Raw genomic sequence first — 25,870 nt, 5'->3', positions numbered from 1 at the left:
TATGAATTTGCATTTAATTTTTTAATGAGGCTGCATTTTATTCTTTTAGGAAAGTGTTTGATAAAATGCACTGTTCACTTATATATATATATATATATATATATATATATATATATATATATATATATATATATATATATATATATATATATATATAAAATTTACATTAAGAGGTACAGTTAAAAAAATGACTCATTTTGCAACAGCTCAACATGGAAACTGCTCTTAAACTTCATGTTCCTGAGGGACATGGAGAAGAAAAGGAGGTTCGCTGTTATTCTTTAGAAGATGTTAGAGATCTCCAAAACAAACTCATGCTTATGTCTGGGAAGGTGGAGCACAACCATGAGGTTGAACATTTTACTGAGGTAAGTAAGTAAGTAAATAAATAAATAAATCTGAGGTAGAATAAGTTTGCCTTTGCCAGACATTTGATAAACCTAGAAGCTGCTTGTTGGTTGATTCTGGTGCCATAAAACTTTTTTTTTCCCTAAGGTTTTTGACCATGTTCAGAGACTCGCTGGGATATTTCTTGATCTTCTTTCTGCTGGAAGCCCTTTAGTCAGGCAGTGGGAAGTGAAAATCAACTGTTGTGCCTTAAATTCTGATGATTTCCCCAACCACGGAATCATTATTGACTTTAATTTGAGTAGCATTCTTGAAAAAATAGCAATCGATGGTAATGTTGTTGAACAACTACCAAAACTTTGCAAGAAAATGGAAAGGTACCTCAGTGACTGGAAGAAGTTCATGGAAAAACAGAGATCTGAGAACTACTATCTGAATTATTACACTGCAGAGCAAATTGTCTATCTTTGTGAACAGCTGTCTTTGAAACATTTAAATGAAGACTTAGATGAGTGTGTATTGATGATGCTGTCTTTCATCAACCCCAAGTCTTCTACATTTAATGTGTGGAAAACATGGAAACTTGTGTTTCAAGATTCAGATTCTTTTATACCTGAGGAAAGCTTAAGTATAAGTGTACAAGATATCTCAGACAAAGATTTGGGGTTAGGTACATTGGACTTCATTTGGGATAAGTATATCACAGACATGAAGACCTTTCTACCAGATACACTGCATATCTCAGGTTTAGGGAAACTCCTTGAGAGGCTGAACAATACCTTGAAGTGGGATTATGAAGATGATGACCAAGAAGAGTTCATGCCTTTACATCCAAATGAAGAACCGAATGAAATTAGGCGAGAGTTGCCTAAGGGGCTGATGCTGGGTCGTCCCAATCTCATAGTTTGCCCCAAAGAAGAAATCCTGGCGACTTGTCTCAGTGTTTACGCTGCCAGCGAATACGCACCACTGCCATCATATGATGAAGTCCTTTTGTGCAGTTCAACCACTCCATGTGAGCATGTTGAACTTTTTCTAAGGCGCTGCCTCACCACTGGAAATATCAGTGAGAAGATCTACACCCTGTTGTATGCTGAGCTCTTGAGTTATGAAGTCAGTTATGCTGTGGAGCAGTTGTTTCACAAATTTCATTCTGGATCAAGAAAGGATTACAAACTTGTGATTATTTGCAGCTTGGATCAAGAACATGCTTACATCCCCTCAGCATTTAGTCATTTCAAGCTGCACATAATTCCAAGAGAATCCTTAGAGAGACTCCAAACATATCTCCATAGACACAATGCAGCGCCAGCAGAACAGGCTAGTGCTGCTGCTGTATTCAAAGACAGACAATCTGTTGGAATTGTGTCATCAAAGCGAGCAGGAGTCGGTGAGTAATGGAAAACCTTTTTGGAAAATTGAAAAATGGAAATATTTTGCTTCATAATTAGTTAAATTAGTTTAATTTATTTAAAAAATGCATCAAAAATGTTTCTGATTATTTCAGGAAAATCCTTGTATGTTCAGAGGCTTTATGAAAAGCTTGAGGCATCTGAAAGGCCTGGAACTACGTGTCTGAAGTGCATTCGCTTAACTGAGCCCATAATTGATGAAAGTGGTATCCTTCATTCACTGCTGTATACACCAAACCAGAATGGGCTTGTGATCTTTCATTTTGATGTTGCACCTGTGGTAAGAATTTAGTTACATGAAACTCAGCAAGCACTGTTGTAATATATTTAAATGTACATTTGTATTAATTGCTGTGGGGGTTTTTTTAGGTGCAAAAAGGATTAGATGAGTTTTTATTTAAACTGTTAGTTCTTGGCTATCTAATGGACACTGAAGGACGTATGTGGAAACGCAGCAGCCAGCACTTGTATGCCTTTGAGATGTTACAACACTCCACTGAATCCCCAAGATCTGTTGCAAGAACAGTAAGTGTTTTTTTTCCTCAGTAATATACATATTACTTCATACATATATATATATATATATATATATATATATATATATATATATATATATATATATATATATATATATATATATAAAGCAGTGCTTTGTTTTGAAATAGGAGAGCTTATAGGATATTAAGATATTTTCATTCACAGGATTCAAACACAACTTTCACTGAAGTTTTCCCCAAAGTGCAATGCAGACCACCTAAAGAAGTTTTGGAACTGGAAATGAGAGTAGCAGATGATCCTAGCTTTGAGATTGAAGATCCACTTATGGATGATGAGTATTTCAGAAGTGAAGCTTATCAAAGGCCTTATCAGTATTTGAAGCGCTTTCATGAGGGGGTTGACCTTGACAACTTCACCTTCAGTGGAGTTGAAGGTTCTCATACAGAATGTCTTCAGATGTTGTTTTTCTACTGTGGAATTGTTGATCCATCATGGGCAGAGGTGAGGAACTTTACATGGTTCCTTAACCTTCAGTTACAAGATTGTGAGACATCTATTTTCTGCAACATGGACATTGTTGGAGACACTTTGAGAGGTTTCAGAAAATTTGTGGTTGACTTCATGATTTTAATGGCCAAAGACTTTGCTACCCCATCATTAAACATTTCGGATCAAAGTCTTGGAAGACAACAGGTTGACCTAATGGATGCTAATGAAGAAGATCTGGCTCCATTTCGCATCAGGAAGAGATGGGAGTCAGAGCCCCATCCGTACATCTTTTTCAACGACGATCATGAGTCCATGACCTTCATTGGTTTCCACCTCAGGTTAAATGATAAGAATGGTGTTGATGCCTTGGATCCATCAACAAACAGAGTCATAAGGAAGAACATCATGACAAAGCAGCTCTATAATGGTCTCCAGCATAACAAGGTCCCTTTCAACATTAGTTTTGATGACTTACCAAGAGGTGAAAAGATTGAGCATTTGTGCAGTGTTCTTGGGGTTAAATGGCCATCGGATCCTGATGAGACCTACCAGCTCACTATGGACAATATACTGAAGATGATGGCAATTCACATGAGGTTCAGATGTGGCATTCCTGTCATTCTCATGGGTGAAACTGGTTGTGGGAAGACAAGACTTATCAAATTCATGTGTGAGCTGCAAAGAAGTGGAAACCCAGTGGACAATATGAAATTGGTAAAGGTTCATGGTGGCACAACTCCTGATATAATTTATGCCAAAGTACAAGAAGCTGAGTCCATTGCATCCTTGAATAAAGAGAACCATGACCTTGATTCAGTAATTTTCTTTGATGAAGCCAATACAACTGAAGCAATCAGTTGCCTGAAGGAAGTGCTTTGTGACAATTCTGTGCAAGGGCATAAACTTAAACCCAAAACTGGTCTACAGGTTATTGCTGCTTGCAATCCTTACAGAAAACACTCAGATGAGATGATTGAAAGGTTGGAAGGAGCAGGTTTGGGATACAGCATGAAAGCTAATCAAACACAGGATAAACTGGGCTCTATTCCTCTCCGTCAACTGGTGTACAGAGTTCATGCATTGCCTCCAAGTATGGTTCCATTAGTGTGGGACTTTGGGCAGCTTGATGATAACACAGAAAAAATGTACATTCAACAAATTGTTAAAAGTGTGGTTGAAAACAATTCAGTCAGCAAGGACAATATCAAGATGATGACTGATGTCCTATCTGCATCACAGTGCTACATGAGGAAGAGAAAAGATGAATGTAGCTTTGTCAGTTTAAGAGATGTTGAACGTTGCATGCAAGTGTTTAAGTGGTTCTATTCCAAATACAAAATGTTTTTTGAAGATTTGGAAGAGTTCTTGAAGAACAAGAAGCAAAAACAATCAAAGAGTGTTGTGGACGAAGCAAGCTCTTTAGATGACAAAGATCCTGTTGAGTGGGCTCTGCTGATGGCAGTGACAGTGTGCTATCATGCATGCTTGGAAAAGAAAAAGGAATTTTGGGTAAAACTCTGCAGATTTTTCCCAAGATATAACAAATACAAAAAAGTAATGCAAGAAATCTCTCAAATACAGGATCTTCTTCTACATGATGTACCCCTAGGTGGTACAATTGCTAAAAATAAGGCATTGAAAGAAAATGTGTTCATGATGGTGGTGTGCATTGAGCTGCGAATTCCACTATTCTTAGTTGGTAAGCCTGGGAGCTCAAAGTCCCTGTCAAAGACCTTAGTGGCAGATGCAATGCAAGGCCAAGCTGCACATTCTGAACTGTACAGGAAACTGAAGCAAATTCACCTAACATCCTATCAGTGCAGTCCTCACTCAACTGCAGAGGGAATCATTAACACATTTAAACAGTGTGCTCGTTTTCAAGAGGGGAAAAATCTAGAAGAGTATGTTTCTGTTGTTGTGCTAGATGAGATAGGCCTAGCTGAAGACTCCCCAAAAATGCCTCTAAAAACCCTTCACCCCTTACTGGAAGAAGGTTGCATTGACGATGATCCATTACCCCATAAAAAGGTTGGGTTTATTGGCATCTCAAACTGGGCTTTGGACCCAGCCAAAATGAATAGGGGAATCTTTGTCTCCCGAGGCGACCCAGATCAGAACGAACTCATTGAAACAGCCACAGGAATTTGTTCTTTGCAACCAGTGGTCTTGGAAAACATCAAGCATCTTTTCAAGCCTTTGGCAGTTGCCTACATGCAAATCTGCAGTGCACAAGACAAAGGATTTTTTGGCTTACGTGATTACTATAGCTTAATCAAGATGCTATATGGTGTTTCCAGAGACTCTAATCCTTCTTCAGAACAGATTGTTCATGCAGTGTTGAGAAATTTCAGTGGCTTGGATAATGTGGATGCTCTGAAAATCTTTGCCAAAACACTTCACATAAAACCTTGCCTCAATGACCTCAGTACTATCAATTTGGTAAGGCAAAACATCACAGGCAAAGCTCAGAATGAGGACTGTCGCTACCTTCTTATACTAACCAAGAACTTTGCAGGCCTTCAAATTCTTCAGCAAAATATCTTCATGGATAACAATCTTCCAGAGGTCATCTTTGGGTCAAGTTTTCCTAAAGATCAGGAGTACACACAGGTCTGCAAGAATATCAACCGTGTGAAGATCTGCATGGAAACTGGCCAGACTGTTGTGCTTTTAAACCTTCAAAATCTTTATGAAAGCCTGTATGATGCATTAAACCAGTACTACGTTTCCCTGGGTGGTCAAAAATATGTTGATCTTGGTCTTGGGACACACCGTGTGAAGTGCAGAGTGCACGAAAACTTCCGGCTTATTGTCATTGAGGAGAAAGATGTGGTCTACGAACAATTCCCAATTCCACTAATTAACAGACTTGAAAAGCACTACCTTGACATCAATGGTGTCCTAAGGAATGCTCAGAAAGAAACTGTCAAACAACTGCAGAGCTGGGTCCAACATTTTGTGACTTCAAAAAATCAGCATTCGAGTTCACACAAGTACTTGCCACAAGAAGTTTTCATTGGTTATCATTCAGATACTTGTTCCTCTGTGATACTGCAAGTAGTGGAGAAAATGAGAGATGACATTGAGGATGAAGACATCCAAGACAAACTGTTAAAGGAAGCCAAGCATGTCTTATTAAATTGTGCCACCCCAGATTCTGTGGTACGATTGGAGTATACTGATTTGCCAGATGTAGAGACAGAGCAACTGTTCAATACATATTTTAAGGAACAGAAACACCACTGTCTGGTAGAATTCATTGCCTCTCATATCCCAAAGGGCCATCGGAACCATTACATCTTTACAGAGGTAGGATTTTTTTCCCTGTATTTCATGTAAAATTCCTGTATTTCATATAAAATATTTCATTTTATTCTTAAATGGTTTTTACTGTAGAATATTCACTATTGTTTTATATGTGCTTTGTGAAGGTTACAACTTTTTCAAGGTTGTTGACAGTTGCAGATATTAAGCAACTTAAGCAAAAAACAGGGATTTACAACATTGGTCACTTGTCATTGCAACAGTTTGAGACAGAATTTTCCTTCCTCAAAAAAATAAGGTATAAAATTACCCCTCAGTAATTTCTCTTATCCACCCACTATTGATAAGCTTATTCACTATGATCATATATACAGAGGAAAAAAGTTGCTTTTGTTCTTTAATTTGTTTGTGAAATATCATTTCAGGCAGTTCCTAGACACACAGTGTGCTGATAAGATCCTTATAGTTCAAATGGATTTTGGGGAGAATTCATCAAGTGCTAATCTTCTTGCATCTGCCAGGTGCGTGGGACATTTCTTGACGTATGCTAATCAGTACTCATCGTAGAGTGATTAAAATGTTGAATTAAAAAAAAAAACCTACTGGATTTCCATGCAGGTACTCCTCCATGAATGAAATCATCCGATCAAAACATGTCGATGAATGTAGGGTATTTGTGTATTTCGTCATCAAACTACCAAGAATGGATGGTGGAACCTTCTACACTGGCTTTCAAGGAGGTTAATTTATTTTTGCTTAAATTTTAATATGAAATGTGCATGTTGAAACATTCACTCAATGGTCACATTATTCACATTATAACCTCATTGGGCATATCAAGCCATTTTTCAGTGGAGTCTGACTTTAATCTGTTACTATGCAAACCTTCCTCTCTCTATCACTGGAAAGAGGCCATTACAGGACCACTGCTAACCAGAAGTTATAAGGGTGGTGGACTTTTCTCAGCACAGCAGTGACATTGACCTAGTAGTAGAGGTTTTATGGTTGTTATGATAGTACAAGTGTATCAGGTGGAACAGCGTTGCTAGATTTTTAAACACCTCAGTACGAATAGACCAATGATCAAAATATTCAGTCAACAGCAGGTCTGTGGGCTCAAACTGAGCTCTGAGGAAGGGCTAGAACATGATAAAAATAAAGAAGTCACAATGGTACTTGCTGTTTTAGGAAAATTATCAGTGATAGGGTGATGTGATGTGGCCCTCCCAGAAGCTGATTATTTTCTTATAACAACACATGCTGAGGTGTTTAATTTCTCTTGCACCACAGCAATTTGCCAGAGATTGCATTGTTTTATTAATTAATGAATGATGTTGTTCAGTTAGAGCCTGTTATCACTTACACTATAGCAGCTATTTAACAGCTATTCCATAAAATCGAGTCGTACATGAGCTGATAGCCGACGAGGCATGTAATGCCAATTTGGTTATAAGCCATGTATGACGAAATTGAGTGGAATAACTGTTTTATTCTATCCACATTCACTGGCTTTTGAGAAACAGAGCATTTATTTTTGCAAATTTGATAAATAAAAACTTTATACAAAACATCTGATAAAATTATTTCCGCTTAGAATGTAAACAAACCGGTGAAATGACAGTAGCAATTTCTGAAAAATGCTATAATTCTTGAAAAAAAAGATACGTTCTTGCCATCAAATACATTTATTCCATATTTTGTTGCTTTTTTTTTATTTTTTGGGTTTTGTTGTTGAGTAGAGTTTTTATTTCGTCCACAGCTGGTTCAGTAAAACACCCCGCCATTTTGTTTTTCTTTACTCACAGTATATGAGCTGATATCCTAGTAGTAGAATAGCCAACCAGAGTGCACGATTGCTCATATCCAGTGAATGTGGATAGAATGAAAACAGTTATTCTCTCATCAGCCTCTGCTTTTTATCCCCTGCTAGCCGAAAGGCCCGAAGGGGGATTATGTTGTGGCAATGTCCGTCCATCCCGGGAAGGGTACTCACCTTCTGAAATCAACTCCTCTCACAATTTTTGGTGGAATTTCACGAAACTTAACAGGATTCTTTGTTATATGTCGGTAATACGCATATTGCGTAAAACTGCATATTCCAATTTCGTTCAATTCAGTCGCATTTTACCAGCATTATGGCCCTTGTTTACCAAACTTATACTTTGACAATTTCATGAGGGTGTGCTTGTCTTCTGAAATGAACTCCTCTCACAATTCTTGGAGGAATTTCACAAAACTTAGCAAAAGGCTTTGTTATATGTTAGTAATAAGCATATTGCAATTTAGTTCAATTCAGTCAAATTTTTTCAGAGTTATGGCCCTTGATTACCAAACTTGTACTTTGACAATTTCGTGAAAGTGTGCTCATCTTCTGAAATCAACTCCCCTCACAATTTTTTTCAGGAATTTTCTGAAACTTTGCAGAAGGCTTTGTAATGCGCATATTACAATTTCATTCAATTTGGTCACATTTCACCAGAGTTATGGCCCTTGATTACCAAACTTGTACTTTGACAATTTCATGAGGGTGTATTAAGCACTTATAGCATAGATATAGTTGCCAGCGGGGGATATTGTGCTCTCAGAGCACTCTTGTTTTCTTTTCTCTTAAAGTTGATTAAAAAATTGACATGTTACTGAGAAACCAGAAAACACAAAATCCTCTGTGCTGACTGTTATAAGCACTGACACCTGAGGCTCCTTAAATGGCTCCTTAAATGTCTCCACCGTGCCACTCCTTTGGGTGGCACGGTGGTGTAAGTGGTTAGCACAGTCACCTCACAGCAAGAAGGTTCTGGGTTCGAGCGCAGCGGCCAACGGGGGCCTTTCTGTGTTGAGTTTGCATGTTCTCCCCATGTCTGTGTGGGTTTCCTCCGGGTGCTCTGGTTTCCCCCACAGTCCAAAGACATGTGGTTAGGTTAATATGGGACAGCCTTGGGCTGAGGTGCCCTTGAGCAAGGTACCTAACTCCCAACTGCTCCCCGAGCGCTGTTAGCATGGCTGCCCGCTGCTCTGGGTATGTGTATGTGCTCGTTGCTCACGTGCGTGTGCGTGTTCACTGCTTCAGATGGGTTAAATGCAGAGAGGAATTTCACAAGTGTCTGATGAATAAAGTTGTGCTTTCTTTCTTTCTTACAAAAACCTTCACCATATCAGCAATTATATATCTTTCTTAAATAACAACACACTTTTAACCTTTTTATTATTAATATTAAATTACATGGATCATCTTTTATACAAGTACCTGTGAATGAGTTATTACTATAAAAACCAAAACATGTTAGAAAGAGAGCATTAATATACCGTAAACCTGTGATTTGCCTTGTAGCTAGAACTACTGTTAGAGCTTATAAAATGGGGGATGAACAAAATAGGTATGCTTTATAAAGTGGCCATTGTCTAAGTGAACATAGTGCTAAGAAATTCAGATGCCGCTGTTCTTCCTAATACGCTTGTACCAGTGCAACACACTTTAAATTCTGTGTTATTATTGTACTAAGAATGATCCATCACCTAAACAATACAATTATATGCATTCATATATAAATATGGATGCTTGTATGAGTGTATTATATAGTACATACAGAATTGTGTACATCTTTTTTGTATTTTGATTTTTATAGGGCATTGGATGTCAGTTCACATTGATGACCTCAGAAGTTCTCAAGAGATTGTATCAGATGTCCAGAATCTGAGAAATGTATCCATTTGTGAGCTCTTTGAGGAAATTACAATGGAAACTTCTGGTATTATTCCTTATACAGTTCCATAAAACTATATTCCATATAAAGTATAAACATCATTATTTGAATATGAAAGTTTCTTTATTTTTTTAAACATTCTTTAATGTTTAATTGCTGATTTTGTTGGTTTTCTTATAGAAGAAAATCCCGATGAGTCAGTAAGTATAGCATCGTTGTAATGAATAGTATTCATTATTTGTTTAAGCCATAGTCAACTCTATATGAGTGCTAATTGTGTTTTAGACGTTGGAGAAGGTGTTTGATGCAACAGCGCTGCTGCGCAGTTGTATCCAGCGCTCTGTGGGCATGCTAAGGGATTTTGAAGATGGAGGAAATCTTAGTACAAGAAGAGTGGACATCTTGCTTGCACTCTTGGACAACAGCAACAAACTGAAAGGTTTCTATCCAGTTCCCTGCTGTGTCTCATTTTGGTGAAGAATGTCATCATTTTAATAAAGAAAATTTTCTCTTATGCAATAGTTATGTTCATGGAGACATTGAAAAAGCGTCTTCATCTCTTGTTGAAAATGCGTGAGGACAATGCTGATATGCCCAAAAACTGGGTCTCCAGGGAAGCATCAAATATTGAGGCTCTCCAAGAGGGGGGAACTTTTAAGTAAGCACACACGATTGTGGAGCAGAACCACTGCATAGCCTTTATGCATTATAATTATGTTTTTATGAATCTACCATTTTACATAAATAGCAATTGTGATTACATATTTATTGTATGGTATTTTTTTATTTTAATATTTTTATTATTTTGTGAATTTTTGTTGATAGACACACCCTGTGGCGTAGAGTACAGACAGTAGTCACTCCCTTCCTGGCACAGGTGATTTCTGTCATTGACCGTAACTGCAATCTGGACCTTCTGCTTGACATTAACAGTGAGGATGAAGTAAAAAATCTGTGGCTTCTCATATTTGAAGACAAAGCACTTCTGGATATACCATACATCCAAACTGGGCAAATGTGAGTTACCTTAATTTTTTATTGTATTGTATAATCATATGTTAATTCAAATACAACAACAGTACTGTGCCTCTTGGAATCACTGTCATGAATTTACAAAAAAATTAACTGTTTGTGCACAGCTCCGAGTCACAGACCATCCCGATTCCAAGCCATATGTCAGCAGGAAGAACCATGTCCTCCACTATGCCCTTTAGCTGGAGGATTAAAGATCTGTTAGATGACCTCTGGGAGTACACTTTACATGGAGAGGGTGACTGTTTTTACATATGTCTCATATTTTGGACGTTATTTAATAATGAAAGCACAATGCACAAAATCATGGACTGGATTGAGTATTTCAAAAACCATCCTGAGATTTTCACACACGCAAGAGTCCCTAAAGTTTACACAGAAACTTTACACCAAAAGCAAAAAAAAAAAACCACCCAGTGAGTAGCAGGCAGAAACACCTTGATGAGAGAGTTCAGAGGAGAATGGCCAGACTGGTTTGAGCTGACAGGACGGTAACGTAAATCAATTGCCATTTTTTACAGCCATGGTGAGCAGAAAAGCATCACAGAATACACAAGACATCAAACATTGAGGTGGATAGGCTTAAAGAGTAGAAGATGACTTTGAATTACACTCCTGTTAGCAAAGAACTAAGGAATAGGAGGCTACAGTGAGCACATACTCACTGTAAATGGCATGCATTGCATGTTCTTTTTCCAGTCTTTTTTTTTTCAAATCTGTGTACCTGCATGATTTTATGCATTTTGCTGCTGCCACTTGTATGGCTGATTTGATAATTGCATGAATAAGCCAATGTACAAGTGTTCCTAATAAAGTAGTGAATATTATGGTTAATATGATTAATAATATTGTAAACAGATCTTTTTTCCTCCTTAGATCAATCTTGTAAGAAGTTTGAAGAGGTCTTCAAGCGGACTCGAGTTGGCGAATATTTTGAAAGTGTGGACAAAAAAATGCAGAAAGAATTTTTCCAAAGATATCTTCAAGATTTTGTTGGTTTAACAATGAAAGTTTCAACTATTGGTGAACAACAAGTAAGCTAATTCAGTGTTTAGTTTTTATAACTCAACACATTTTATAGGCTTAAATTGTTCTTATATTATCTAGCACCATCATTCTATAGTGATTGTTGATTTGGCCATTTTAGTTGCTGTGTGCTGCCATGATGAGTTGTGTGACTGAGCTGTGCAGGAGGCGAGGCAGCTCAGTGGAAAGTGGACTCACCTTGCCACTCGTCCACACTGCTTATCACGAGTTCCAGAAACGACTGCAGAATTTCTCCAGGATGATATCCATCCTGCCTCAAGTGATCCTGTCTTTACAGGGAAACCCACATGTGATGGACACAGCTGAGATGGTACTATCATTTTAAGTCTCTAGTTTCTGTTTATCACTAAGTCTTCTGTTATGGTTTATACTTTACTGTAATATCATTATCCTCTGTTGGTGATATTTACTAGTTCCTTTATTACTAACTTATAACAACTGTATCAGAAACAAGTGATAATTTCATGTATTATCTTTCTTATTGGCTATGTATAATGATATATTATATGGACATGAGTGTTTTACTGGGAAATACACTGCTCCTATTTTTCTTACGAGCTACATCCCGAACATGGAGAGCCAAAACTGTGACATAAATCTCTCTAGGTCACTCGTGAGGATATTGATGAACTGTTTTGATAAATTTGGGTACTTTTTGTTTGTGACTGTGTCTATATAATAAAAAGAAAATCACATGTTGGCTTGAAGATATGAAGTTTATCATCTCATGTTGAAAAACTCGAATTTTTCATACAAAATACATCACGGATCTGACCAACATATTTCCCAATATTTCACTCCGATGATGTCACTCCCAGTGTTTTCCCGTTGACTAGACACGTGTTGTCAAAATGGCGAACCAGTTCAAAATTAAAATTCTTTTGATTAACTTGCACACACACACACACACATACATATATATATATATATATATATATATATATATATATATATATATATATATATATGCTCAGTTGTGAATATGTTCACCACGTGAAGATAAACTTCATATCTTTGCGCAATCGTGTAATATCCTCTTAATATAATATAATATAATATAATATAATATAATATAATATAATATAATATAATATAATATAATATAATATAATATAATATAATATAATATTGCTGTTTATTTAAAATTTGTTGGGACAGAATTCTTCCAGGCAGTTTATTTCTGTATTCTAAAATATATGTGATAATATTTTTAAAGGTTTTAGATGTGTATGGTGCTCTTGCCTGTCTGGAGCACCTAGAGCCCCAGGTATTAAACGAGGACTTCCAAAAACACTGGCTAAAGCAAGTGATGAAACTTCAAGTCCCTATTGAAGTGGTGTGCTCAGAACAGAGCCTTAAGCAGTATGGCGAGAGGAATCGTGAAATGGTGAAGCTTATCCAGTAAGCTTCAACAGGACAATCACTTTCAATTTGCAACTGCTTTGTTATTCAGTGATAATTATTTATCTACTTATTAATGATGATTCATTACATAGTTTGAGTTTCATCAGCTCAGCGCTGCCTGTGTGAGCAGATTAGATTATTAAAGTAAATTAAATTAGATCATTCCGATAATAATGTTGCTCTTTTATCTTTTTATTTTTATTTTTTAGAAATCATTGTGTTTTATAACTAATAGGACAATTATAAATATTTCCATTTTCATCTTACACTACTTGTACTTATTATTCTTCTAATGTGTGTGCCAGAAACCGATGGAGACGCATCTTCATCCTGGCTCTGTTTGTGGAGCACATACTGTTGGATATTGAGGCTAAAGACGAGAGGCTAAAACCGCTGGTTATGGAGTGCATTCGAAACCTAGGGAAGGTGAGGATATGTACTCCTTTTATATCAGCAGAACACACACATACCCAGCAAAACTTCTCCTTTTTATGCCTCACGTGACAGTGTAAAAAGATTACAGTATAGCACCATCTATATTTATAACTGCAAAATCTGATATAAAGACAAATCTATTTTTGTATGTTCTACTTAAACCAATAGCAGTGTTGCCAAACATATGTGATGATATACTAACACTTACAGTTTTATTATGCTCAATCCCTAGATCATGGGAAACATTTTCAGTACAGGCAATGGCTGTTTTAACAGGTTTTGCACATGCAAAAATATTCTGTACAAATGATGGCTTACTAATTTTATACCACAAAACATTTATCATTATCAGATCAAACATTTCGCTAATAGGAATTATCCTCCTCACTGATAGGGCTTCTTAGGTTTTGCACCTGAGATAAATTTATATATGTGTTCAGTAGAACCATTGGGTTATGTTTTCATTTCTCATTTTTGTCACAGGTACTTGAGAAAAACTCAGACATGAAATTGGAGAAGACCTTTCTGGCTGTGATTGACATACTCCGATCCTGCAAGGGAAGAACAAGTGATCTCATATTCAGGTAACACCACCATTGATGCTCCTCAGACCTCTGAGTTTCAGTCTTTCATTTTTTTTATTCTATTTTTAATGTATTAAATCATTGTCCATCTCAGGTTTGGCCTCCAGATGTGCCCTGTATGTAGGGTAGAACCTCAAGACCCTGTGGAACTGCCATGCAATCATATCTTCTGCCAGCCCTGCATCAGAAGGTGGCTTATTCCAGGCCAGATGTACTGTGCTCTGTGTACCCAACCTGTGCCAGATGACTTTGAGCAGAAAGTCTCTGAGGATATTCGGTGGGTCTCGTCTGTTTCTACAATCATGTCTTAATACAACAGTAGTTTCAAATAAGTTAGTTTCAGTTATTTTTGTGCTCAAATAGCATCAAATCGATTACTCGTGCACATGTAATCATCTGTGTATTGTGATTTTACAGAGCGTGTCTCAAATTAAATGCCCAGTTCAGACAACGGTGCAATGCCTTCTTCATAGAGATAGTGTCCACAGTTTGTTTTAAGGACAATTGCCCTCCATCCAGAGCTGTCATTCTGCACCTATTGTCCTTCCTCATGGTTGAGGCAAAGCCAGATTCCTTATCTCATGGTAAGCTCATATACAGTACAATCAACTTCTAATTACAGTTTAAAATAGGATATATGGTATCTTACTGTACTATACTACAAAAGGTAGCAAGACGCATTTCTTTTCCTCTCTATCAGCACACAGTCATATCCACACCAAAGCTCTGTCACCATTCAATGAGTGTATGGACAGAAATCCTGTTATAAGGTCTATGGTGCTTAAACTCCTGCTCAAATACAGGTATGTACCATATGTGTGAATTACTGAATGCTTGCTCTGTGATTATACGGTATGATACAGTACCAAGCTTCTCACATTAGTTCACCAAAAAGACTCCTTTGTGTGAATTTATCACAGTATACTTTGACCAATATAATATAGAGAGAATATATTGCTGAATAAAGGAGTTAATCAACTTCAATATAATATAGAGAGAATATATTGCTGAATAAAGTAGTTAATGTATATATATGTGTCACATATTTTTTCAGCTTTGATGACGTAAGAGAATACCTCGAAGAGCACTTGACGATTATTCTACAGAGCAAAATTCTGGATGGCACCAATAAAAGTGAACTGTACTCTTTGTACATCAATTGCTTTGAGGTTAGAACACTGATAAAAAATTAAATTTTAAAATATCTAGATTTTATGTATACTTTTATACAACTCCAAATCAGAAAAAGGTGAGACGGTATGTTGAATTTGAAATTAAAACTGCAATCAATGATTTGTAAATAATCTTTGACCTATATCGCACTCAAAACAATATAACAACACATTATTTGATGTTTTACCTCATGAATTTTATTGTTTTTTTTCAAAATAAACACATTTCAATTTTGATTCTTGCAACACATTTAAAAAAAAGTTGGGACGGGAAAGTATTTACCACTTTAGAATATTGCCATTCCTTCTCATAACATTTAAAAGATGTTTATGGACTGAAGGCACCAAGTGATGAAACGTTGCAGGAGTTATTTTGTTCCATTCTTCCTACAAACAGGTCTTAAGGTGTGCAACAGTACGGGTTCTCATTGTCATTTTTCATTTCAGACTTTGTCACACATTCTCTATTGGGGACAGAGGGGACAGGCACCCTCTTCTTCCATAGCCATGCCTTTGTAATGTGTGCAGAATATAGTTTTGCATTGTTTTGTCGAAATATCTCTGGAAAGGTTGTTGTCTTAAAGGCAGCATATGTTGCTACAAAATATCAATGTACTTTTCTACATTAATGCTGTCGTCACAGAAGTGGAAGTTACCTTTGCCAAGGGCACTGATACAACCCCACACCATAACAGACCCTGGCTTTTGGACTTGTCACTGTTAACAGTCTGGATGGTCCTTTTTTTAATTTGGTTGAGAGCATACAGCATACAGTTCTTACAAAAAAGGCCTGGGATACTGATTTGCCTGACCAGAATACACATTTCCACTGTGTGATGATCCATCCCAGATGCCCCCAAGCCCAGAGAAGTCAATGGTGCTTCTGGACACAGTTAACATAAGGCTTCCTTTTTGCACAGTACAGTTTTAACTGGCATTTGTGGATGTAACTCCATATTGTAGTGCTTGACAAAGGTTTGCCAAAATAATTCTGAGCCCATGTGGTTATATCAGCTATAGATGAATGATGGTTCTTGATGCAGTGTTGTCTGAAGGGTCGCTGATCACGGGTGTTCAGCTTAGGCTTGTGCCCTTGCCCTTTATGTACCAAAATTCCTCCAGATTCCTTGAATCATTTAATGATATTATGCAACAGAGAGGGGGAACTATCCCACGGGCAATTGCTCTAAGACAACGAGGGAGGCTCAGCCTCCTCTAAAAATGACGAACATTGTGTAGGATGAATTGCGCTAGGCTTATGTTATAGCCGACCTTATAACATTGCTATTTCAGATCCAGAATCATAGAAATATATGTGCTCAACCCAACTACAGTGCGAAATCATTCCGTTATAACTTTCCCCAGTTCGCCTAATGTGTGCGTGAGTTTTTCCCCCTCGTGACAGCGCGATGCAGCCCAGCCTCAGTGGACTTCAATGGCATTTGGGAGCTCTGCGCTTTTCAATATCAAAATGCAAGACGATTATTGGACAAATACTGCGAAAACGCCCGCCCACGGAGTCCCACGGACTCCCAGCCTCAGTGGACTTCAATGGCATTTGGGAGCTATGCGCTTTTCAATATCAAAATGCAAGACGGTTATTGGACAAATACTGCGAAAACGCCCGCCCCACGGACTCCCAGCCTCACAGTGGGAGGGACATGGCAAAGCTTTCCGCGTGGAGACTGGTGATTGGTGAAAGCGGCCGGATGTTTTCTTTGATTGACAGCTCGTTTCAAATATAGACAGGCAGTGGTGAATCTCAGTTCAGTCCCATGCGGATTCGCAAGTGCTGTGGTGTATTGTAAGAGATCAGCTTACATTTCGATTTCATTCATTACATACGGTTTCTACCAGCTTTTTGAATTTGTATATATTTTCATTGTAAATAAAGTGTAAATATAGTGTTGTCAAGTTTGCTATCTTAGTTCCAGAAATTTCATTTATTTGAGTGACTGAACTTGAACTTGAGGGGGCTAGTCAGCTAGCAAGAAAGCTGCGCACGGATGTCAAGCATTGCTGATTTAATTTTGGCGAAGCCATTTGCCAGTCTTCCTTTCGAGGAAAAAATTAAAATTAAAGAGCAGGGTAGACCAATGCCTCAAATTGACTTGGTGAAAAAGGTAGGGAATAATACTCATTCCTTTCAGCTCTCCTGGTACGAGAAAGTGAATTGGCTAACAGCAAGTGACCCACATCAACAACAGTAAGTAGGCTACTTTAGTAATATGTCATGGATGGACCAAAAATATAGAATCTATTTAAAATGTTTATGCTGAGTATATTATATTGGAATATATATTTTTCTGGATATGAATTAAACACAGCTATAATTTGGAAAACATTTTTAAACAAAAACACAGCCAAGAACATTTCACACTACAGACCTGGATTAAAAGTGAAGGGTTATCAAAATTGTCAATAAAACATTTCTCAGTCAAAATAAGTAAAATATAGGGAAAGTGTCATTGAATGAAATGTGTGGCACCCAGCTCTATGTTGGGCTCCCCAAGGTCAGTGCTTGTGCCTATTCCAGAACACTCTGCTGTTACTGCTGAGGTTCCTGACAAAGAGCTGCTTTCAATAATGATCAAATTTTAAACAACATGCCACAATTTTAAAATATAAAATGTTAAAATATACCCCCCCCCAACACCACCATCATGTATATTGGACAGTAGGCTAATGGGCCAAAAGAACCTGTTATTTCACAGTTTGTGACCCTGCCAACAATCAGCCAGATCAGAGGCAAGAGTATGGGCAAAATTGATGTGTTTTTTCTTTTTTCTTTTAAAATCTGGAAATATCGTAACCGACCAGCCTCCCCTGTTTGAAAGACTACCAGCCGCCACTGAACTATCCAAATCCCTTCATATCTTTCTTTGAGGAACATTGTTTTTAAACATTTCAATAATTTTCTCATGCATTTGTTTGACAAACTGGAGATCCTTGGCCCATCTTTGCTCCTCAAAGACTAGGGCTTTCCTGGATACTGATTTTGCACCAAATCATGATTACAATCACCTGTTGACATCACCTGTTTCAAATCACATCATTATTTGTTTCACCTCAAAGTCAAAATAAATTTATAAATCACTGCTTTCTTTTTTTATTTGCATTTTCCATACTGTGCCAACTTTTTCTGATTTGGGGTTGTACGACAGCACTGCAGAATTCTTGATTCTGATTGATCAGAAGGTGTTGAGTAATTTTCTATAACAGCAGCTCTGAAAGTAGTGCAGTAGTATAGAGGTTATTGGGCCCGTTCTAATACATTATTATTTCTCCGGTAACAGGTATATCTTTATATGGTGCAGTTTTCTGTGAGGAGATTTTGTCATGGTTTGTAACAATCCGAGATAAAGTGTAAGGATGAGGGATGTTGCAGTTTCTTGATAAATTTATTGCATTAAAAAAAAAATTGCTCTCTTCAATGATAAGTGAGGGAACAAACAGAACTAACTTGTTTCTTGGACATTTAACAACATTAAATGTACTATAACTAAAACTATACGTGTGATTCCTTAATAAATATAAAATTGTAACATGCTCTAAGAGGAATTAAACACTTTAAGAATGAATAATTTTGTAGTTAACATAAACTTTAATTATTTTCCTATTACAGCACTCCCACATGTCTTATTCATTTACACGTCAAATCCAGTTTTATATATATTGAATTATTTTTTAGGATTCTATGTTTGAGAAAAAGCAGTTGAGCTGCATGGATAAGCAGAGGGCATGCCTGCAAGAGGGAAGGGATGTCCTGCACTATGTTTTGCACACAGGAAGGGTGGCCACAGAGGAGATCTCCATAGAGAGCCTGAAGCAGACTGCAAGACTGCGTATATGCTTGGACATGGGTGCTCAGCTGCTCACCACATTACTAGGCAGTGGTTAGTTCTGCTAAACTAGAGCTGGTGTACATTTATCCTGATGTACTAATGCATTATTAGCAACCTGTTAAATGGAGAATGTCATGGTGATTGAAGGAGATGATGGCAACTATGCATGGGTCTCACCTGTAGCACTGTGTGTCTTTATTAGGGAGCATGGAGAAACATCAGGAGGAGTTCTTGGACACAGTCATAGAGCTTTGTAAAAAGAGCAAGAATGACTGGTACAGAGTGTACCTGATCAGAAAGATTTGCAGCTTGCAGGGAATTGAAGTTGCTCGGGGTATGCAAAAGGAAGCTAAATTCCACTGGCTTTTTCCACAAGAAATCATACAACAGGTAGCTAAATACCTATTATGTATCATACAGGTAGTATATTCTCAAAATAATGTATATGCGGAAATTACTGAACCAGCTCTAATTTTGAGTTTATTGCTTAATCATGTAATATGCTGAAAAACATATGTATTTCAGGAAGACCATGGGGGCAGTGTGGACCAGTACCTTGTATATGGCAATGATTATAAAACTGTACGTGAGGCAGTTGCAAAGGCTGTAATTGAGGGTAAAGCACAAAGTATCGATGAAGCCATTGAGGTATTTATTTTTTGTCTTTTGTTTTTGTCTTGGTACAGTGGGTTGGTACAGTGACTCTGATTTGATATACTGTATACTTTATAATTTATTTATAGAGTTGTACTTGTACTCCAAAAAGAAAGGCCTTCTATATCCTTCTGGCCCTTTTCCAAGAAGTTACCAATCTGTTTCGAGCATCCAACCCAATTCTCCATCCCAAACCAGAGGTCTGAGGGGTTTTTTTTTGTATAATTTGTAAATCATGTCATCAAGCACATTCATGATATCTGTATTCCATATAGAGTTATCACTAGTATTTTCTATTGTTTGTAGCAATGCCAAGCCCTTGAAGATTACATCCATGGCTTACGATATTTCACCCCAGAGATGAAGGCATTTGCTGAAACTCTGGTAAAAAACAGACTGGGCAGCCTAAGTGTTGACAGGCATCAATCAAACACAAAGCTCACCCTCATAGAGCTGAGCATCCATCTGAAGGCTGTACTGTTGTGTGGGATTGAGGGAGTGTTGGCTCCGCTTATACGCCTGGCATTTTCTCCTGCTACCATGCAGGTACATGTGATGCTGTTTCCCTTACTACACTATTACACTAAACTCTGTGAGGTTTGACTTATACATTCATTTGCCTTCTACAATATACGTGTGTATCTATATATTGTTCTTTGCATTTTGTACAGATGGCATTTATACCCACAATGCCTGAAGACATGCTGGCCACAGCAAAGAAGGTTCTTGGTTACACCTGGTATAGTAAGTTGAACAATCAATTTGCTCTTTGTGAATCACATTATTTTGAGGTTCTAACACAATTTAAATGGTTTCAGCAGTGCAACGTCTTGTCCTATTTTGTAAGTCGGTTGAACTTAGTCTTTATGAGATTTTAGAGATTTTATACTGTTTATTTTTACCCTCTCGTAGCCTGTCCCAATGGCCATCCATGTGTTGTTGACAAGGTAAGCTGTAGCTGCCATTCTTTGTTTTGCACCATAATTCCAATCTCCATTCTCACTATGATGTTCTATAAACTTGGAGTGATATTTAAGCAGTTTCACGGCTTTAAGCTATTCAAGCTGTTAACTGAATTTAACAGAAAATAGAATAGAATAAAATGGAAAATTTTACCAATTGTTACAGAATTTTGTTTGTAAATTTCAGCTTTAAAAAGCCATTATGAATATAAATTATAGCTATAAAATAAATAATAGTTTGTCCTGATAATGACCATTTCAAATTTTAAACATATTTTAAACCTTTTCATCGAATTGATCAATTGTCACAACCTTTTGCTTTTGGAGTTTCTCACCAGTTACAAGTTTGACTAAGAATAAATATATTTAATAGTTAATAAAATTAATAAATAATGAATACAATTAATTAATAATAAAATATTTCAAAACATATTTTGAAAAGACATTACAGTTTGTGTCATAGGCTATCCAAAGATTAAAATGAATATACTCTAGGAAGGCTGGGGAAAGTTTCAGATTAAATTAAAAATGGGCATGCAAATAAACGTAAGAATATCCCCCCCAATTACTGTATAGTTGATGCAGTATAAACCTCTGATGCATATATCTTTCTGTCAGCTCACTGGTGGTTCTTGGGTATTAAGGATTTTTGAATCACATGCAACCTGAGGGATTAATTTGTGCATTCTTTTTCTTTTATTTGGGATGCTAATATCTTTTAAAATATTTACCATAAATTTTTAATAATTGTAATTTAGTAGCATGATTTGCCCCAAAATATGTTTGAATGGCCAGTGAACATTAATTAGCAAGTTTGACAAGGAAGACACTGCCTGTGTACAGTAAAAGTAATGTACAGAATAAAATGTTTATGAATTTGCATATGCCTAGGACTGTAATGTTGAACTTGAGATAAAAAGGGATTGATCACTGCTGTCTTCTGCAGTGTGGCAAGCCTACTCGGATGGGGAGATGTTTGGAGTGTGGAGCAGCTGTGGGAGGACTCAGTCATCAACCCGTGCAAGGTTTCAGTAAAATGCGTCAAGCGTGAGTCATCCAATAAATTGAGACAAAGCTTTTATTGTAAAAAATGTGAAATAAAACAGTGAGATTTTAGTTCAAATTAAATATTAAAACACCTAAAGCATCTCACACCAGTAAATCAGGTTGTGTCTTTTTAGAGGAGATCGGACCCAGATAGGCCACGTTCTAGGGGACCCACAGAGGAGAGATAACCCAGATGCACTGGATACAAAAAGCTTGTCTCTGACTCCCTTTACATTGGTCAGAATGATTACCCATCTGGCCATGCTGCTCGGAGCGTCAGAGCAGTCTCAGGTAAATGCACTACAATGATTAAAGCTAATTCCATGCATTCATAATTCCTTTACACTAAAACATGCCTGCATACTTTTTCCCTTTGTCATAAAGTCCCAGTATATCGTACAGATCATCCATCCTCCAGTAGAGGATCCCTGTGAGTTTTTAATAAGGCATCTGATGAAGGATTTGGAACATCTTGGTAGGGCTCTCGGGAAAGGTGTTGATGACACAGTCACTACTGTACACTTGATGCTCAGCTGGGCCCTGGAGCCTCCTCAGAATGTTCAATGTAAGACCTGTTATATAAGAGAATAATTGCAACATGTGCTTTAGTAACCTTCTTTAGTAACCTGTTGAAAATAATGATGTCCTTTGTAGGGCCTGCTGGCTATGATAATGTCCTCTCAACCAAGGAAGCCAGGAATGCCTGGGAGATCGCCTTGGCTCATAATGTCATTACTCCCAAATTGAAGGCAAGTTCTGATCTAATACACATCACTAGGACATGACACTGGTCCACACAGGAAGAGATGAATAATGGATTTTAATTTTTATTTAAACTCAAGTGCTGTATGTTCATGTAGTTGCAAATGTAAATTAATGGTATAAGCACAGGAATGTTGCTAATTTATATATTACGTTCATTATGTCTTCTTCTTAAATCAAAATAATTAGTTTTCTTTTGTTTCAGACATGTAAAAGCTTTTTACCTTTACCTGACATGTTTCGACGGTGTAACTTCCGTCTTCATCAGAGGGTCACCCGGATGTTGGTGTGTGACGTGCCTTTATAATCAGCTGATGTTACGGAGGCGTGACCTCCCTGTCAATATTGACAGGTCGGTCACGCCTCCCGCTGTCAGTGTTGCCCCCTCAGGACAGCGCTCCAGGTGTGGGAGAGCATGTAAGCATGTAAGGTGTGGGAGAGCATGTACATGCTCTCCCACACCTGGATTAAGGAGTCAATAGAAATCAGAAAGCGTAGCCCAAGAACAATAAACAGGGATGAGGGGGCATACATGCTCTCCCACACCTGGAGCGCCGTCCTGAGGGGGCAACACTGACAGCGGGAGGCGTGACCGACCTGTCAATATTGACAGGGAGGTCACGCCTCCGTAACATCAGCTGATTATAAAGGCACGTCACACACCAACATCCGGGTGACCCTCTGATGAAGACGGAAGTTACACCGTCGAAACATGTCAGGTAAAGGTAAAAAGCTTTTACATGTCTGAAACAAAAGAAAACTAATTATTTTGATGTTGCTAATTTGATTACAAATAAGCCAATTTCCCATTTTCACCCATTTAGAACTTTCTAGAGCAGAATAAAATCGCCTAAATGGGGTGGATGAAGTGGCGCAAGAGGGGATGACAAGTTATCATCTATTGGGATGCAGACATAAAAACAGAATTTTGTTGACTTCAAGCAAATCCTAATAAAAAAATACTGTCCAATTTTAGTATAAATAAGCTACTGTTAAATATAACCAACTAAATTATTTTGTCAGGAACAAATAAGAAGAAACAACTCAGTTGGCTACTATTTATAAATTGCTGTAAGTTGGTGCATCATTGGCCCTGGAACCAACTGTAGCATAATATCTAACAAAACTAATAGATTATCCAATTGCCTTTATAGAGCAGAGGAATTAGCTGATATAAACATTTTGTTTTACACTGCTAACAACTTCCTGCACTGGTCATTATAATGGCATTCACACCGCAATCTTACAGTGGTACTTGAAAGTTTGTGAACCCTTTAGAATTTTCTATATTTCTGCATAAATATGACCTAAAACAACATCAGATTTTCACACAAGTCCTAAAAGTAGATAAAGAGAACCAAGTTAAACAAATGAGACAAAAATATTATACTTGGTCATTTATTTATTGAGGAAAATGATCCAATATTACATATCTGTCAGTGGCAAAAGTATGTGAACCTCTAGGATTAGCAGTTAATTTGAAGGTGAAATTAGAGTCAGGTGTTTTCAATTAATGGGATGACAATCAGGTGTGAGTGGGCACCCTGTTTTATTTAAAGAACAGGGATCTATCAAAGTTTGATCTTCACAACACATGTTTGTGGAAGTGTATCATGGCACGAACAAAGGAGATTTCTGAGGACCTCAGAAAAAGTGTTGTTGATGCTTATCAGGCAGGAAAAGGTTACAAAACCATCTCTAAAGAGTTTGGACTCCACCAATCCACAGTCAGACAGATTGTGTACAAATGGAAGAAATTCAAGACCATTTTTACCCTCCCCAGGAGTGGTCAACCAACAAAGATCACTCCAAGAGCAAGGCGTGTAATAGTCGGCAAGGTCACAAAAGACCCCAGGGTAACTTCTAAGCAACTGAAGGCCTCTCTCACATTGGCTAATGTTAATGTTCATGAGTCCACCATCAGGAGAACACTGAACAACAATGGTGTTCATGGCAGGGTTGCAAGGAGAAAGCCACTGCTCTCCAAAAAGAACATTGCTGCTCATCTGCAGTTTGCTAAAGATCACATGGACAAGCCGGAAAGCTATTGGAAGAATGTTTTGGGGACGGATGAGACCAAAATAGAACTTCTGGTTTAAATGAGAAGCGTTATGTTTGGAGAAAGGAAAACACTGCATTCCAGCATAAGAACCTTATCCCATCTGTGAAACATGGTGGTGGTAGTATCACGGTTTGGGCCTGTTTTGCTGCATCTGGGCCAGGACGGCTTGCCATCAGTGATGGAACAATGAATTCTGAATTATACCAGCGAATTCTAAAGGAAAATGTCAGGACATCTGTCCATGAACTGAATCTCAAGAGAAGGTGGGTCATGCAGCAAGATGACGACCCTAAGCACACAAGTCGTTCTACCAAAGAATGGTTAAAGAAGAATAAAGTTAATGTTTTGGAATGGCCAAGTCAAAGTCCTGACCTTAATCCAATCAAAATGTTGTGGAAGGACCTGAAGCGAGCAGTTCATGTGAGGAAACCCACCAACATCCCAGAGTTGAAGCTGTTCTGTACGGAGGAACGGGCTAAAATTCCTCCAAGCCGGTGTGCAGGACTCATCAACAGTTACTGCAAACGTTTAGTTGTAGTTATCGCTGCACAAGGGGGTCACACCAGATACTGAAAGCAAAGGTTCACATACTTTTGCCACTCACAGGTATGTAATATTGGATCATTTTCCTCAATAAATAAATGACCAAGTATAATATTTTTATCTCATTTGTTTAACTGGGTTCTCTTTATCTACTTTTAGGACTTGTGTGAAACTCTGATGTTTTAGGTCATATTTATGCAGACATATAGAAAATTTTAAAGGGTTCACAAACTTTCAAGCACCACTGTATGCTTATTTTTTTCCAATTTACATTATGATCATGAAAGCGGAGTCCCAAGATTTTTTATTTGCTGGACTTATAGAAGCTGGAACCTAAGCTCAAAAAGGTGAACGACTCCATGAGGGGCGATGCCCGTGTGTCATCTGATCCCATCCTGAAGTTGATGTACGGAGACCCGCGGATGTTCCTCTCCTCCCTGCCCCAGCAGTCTGTACTTCACAGCTCTGTTGTATGGAGCTGCAGGGAGAAGGGCTCTCTGCTTAGTCTCACACACATCGTTGAGCAGAATGATGGGAAAGATTACTTTCCTCTACTCTGGAGGTTTCTACAGAAGGTTATATGCATCTTCATTTCAGTGCTTCTTTAAC

General features: G+C 37.7%; 1 protein-coding gene across 1 annotated transcript in view; it reads left to right on the top strand.

The window, feature by feature from the left end:
- Positions 1-25,870, top strand: part of LOC132898294 (E3 ubiquitin-protein ligase rnf213-alpha-like) — a 75,680-nt gene that overhangs the window by 42,553 nt on the left and 7,257 nt on the right. The window contains exons 23-57 of the mRNA XM_060939804.1: positions 207-368; positions 496-1,738; positions 1,856-2,040; positions 2,130-2,285; positions 2,463-6,056; positions 6,179-6,309; positions 6,437-6,532; positions 6,630-6,751; positions 9,635-9,757; positions 9,893-9,912; positions 9,998-10,151; positions 10,235-10,370; positions 10,538-10,729; positions 10,852-10,982; positions 11,621-11,778; positions 11,892-12,101; positions 13,008-13,192; positions 13,501-13,621; positions 14,114-14,214; positions 14,309-14,491; positions 14,632-14,798; positions 14,915-15,017; positions 15,269-15,383; positions 19,078-19,282; positions 19,434-19,621; positions 19,757-19,879; positions 19,975-20,085; positions 20,192-20,431; positions 20,557-20,629; positions 20,798-20,832; positions 21,794-21,894; positions 22,029-22,185; positions 22,279-22,459; positions 22,549-22,643; positions 25,585-25,836. Coding sequence (XP_060795787.1) covers positions 207-368; positions 496-1,738; positions 1,856-2,040; positions 2,130-2,285; positions 2,463-6,056; positions 6,179-6,309; positions 6,437-6,532; positions 6,630-6,751; positions 9,635-9,757; positions 9,893-9,912; positions 9,998-10,151; positions 10,235-10,370; positions 10,538-10,729; positions 10,852-10,982; positions 11,621-11,778; positions 11,892-12,101; positions 13,008-13,192; positions 13,501-13,621; positions 14,114-14,214; positions 14,309-14,491; positions 14,632-14,798; positions 14,915-15,017; positions 15,269-15,383; positions 19,078-19,282; positions 19,434-19,621; positions 19,757-19,879; positions 19,975-20,085; positions 20,192-20,431; positions 20,557-20,629; positions 20,798-20,832; positions 21,794-21,894; positions 22,029-22,185; positions 22,279-22,459; positions 22,549-22,643; positions 25,585-25,836 — 9,549 coding nt within the window. The remainder of the gene's footprint in view (positions 1-206; positions 369-495; positions 1,739-1,855; positions 2,041-2,129; positions 2,286-2,462; positions 6,057-6,178; positions 6,310-6,436; positions 6,533-6,629; positions 6,752-9,634; positions 9,758-9,892; positions 9,913-9,997; positions 10,152-10,234; positions 10,371-10,537; positions 10,730-10,851; positions 10,983-11,620; positions 11,779-11,891; positions 12,102-13,007; positions 13,193-13,500; positions 13,622-14,113; positions 14,215-14,308; positions 14,492-14,631; positions 14,799-14,914; positions 15,018-15,268; positions 15,384-19,077; positions 19,283-19,433; positions 19,622-19,756; positions 19,880-19,974; positions 20,086-20,191; positions 20,432-20,556; positions 20,630-20,797; positions 20,833-21,793; positions 21,895-22,028; positions 22,186-22,278; positions 22,460-22,548; positions 22,644-25,584; positions 25,837-25,870) is intronic.

This window comes from Neoarius graeffei, chromosome 14, assembly GCF_027579695.1.
Source record: "Neoarius graeffei isolate fNeoGra1 chromosome 14, fNeoGra1.pri, whole genome shotgun sequence".
NCBI lineage: Eukaryota > Metazoa > Chordata > Actinopteri > Siluriformes > Ariidae > Neoarius > Neoarius graeffei.
Note: the sequence above shows the minus strand (reverse complement) of the source record. Positions and strands in the feature narration are given on the sequence as shown.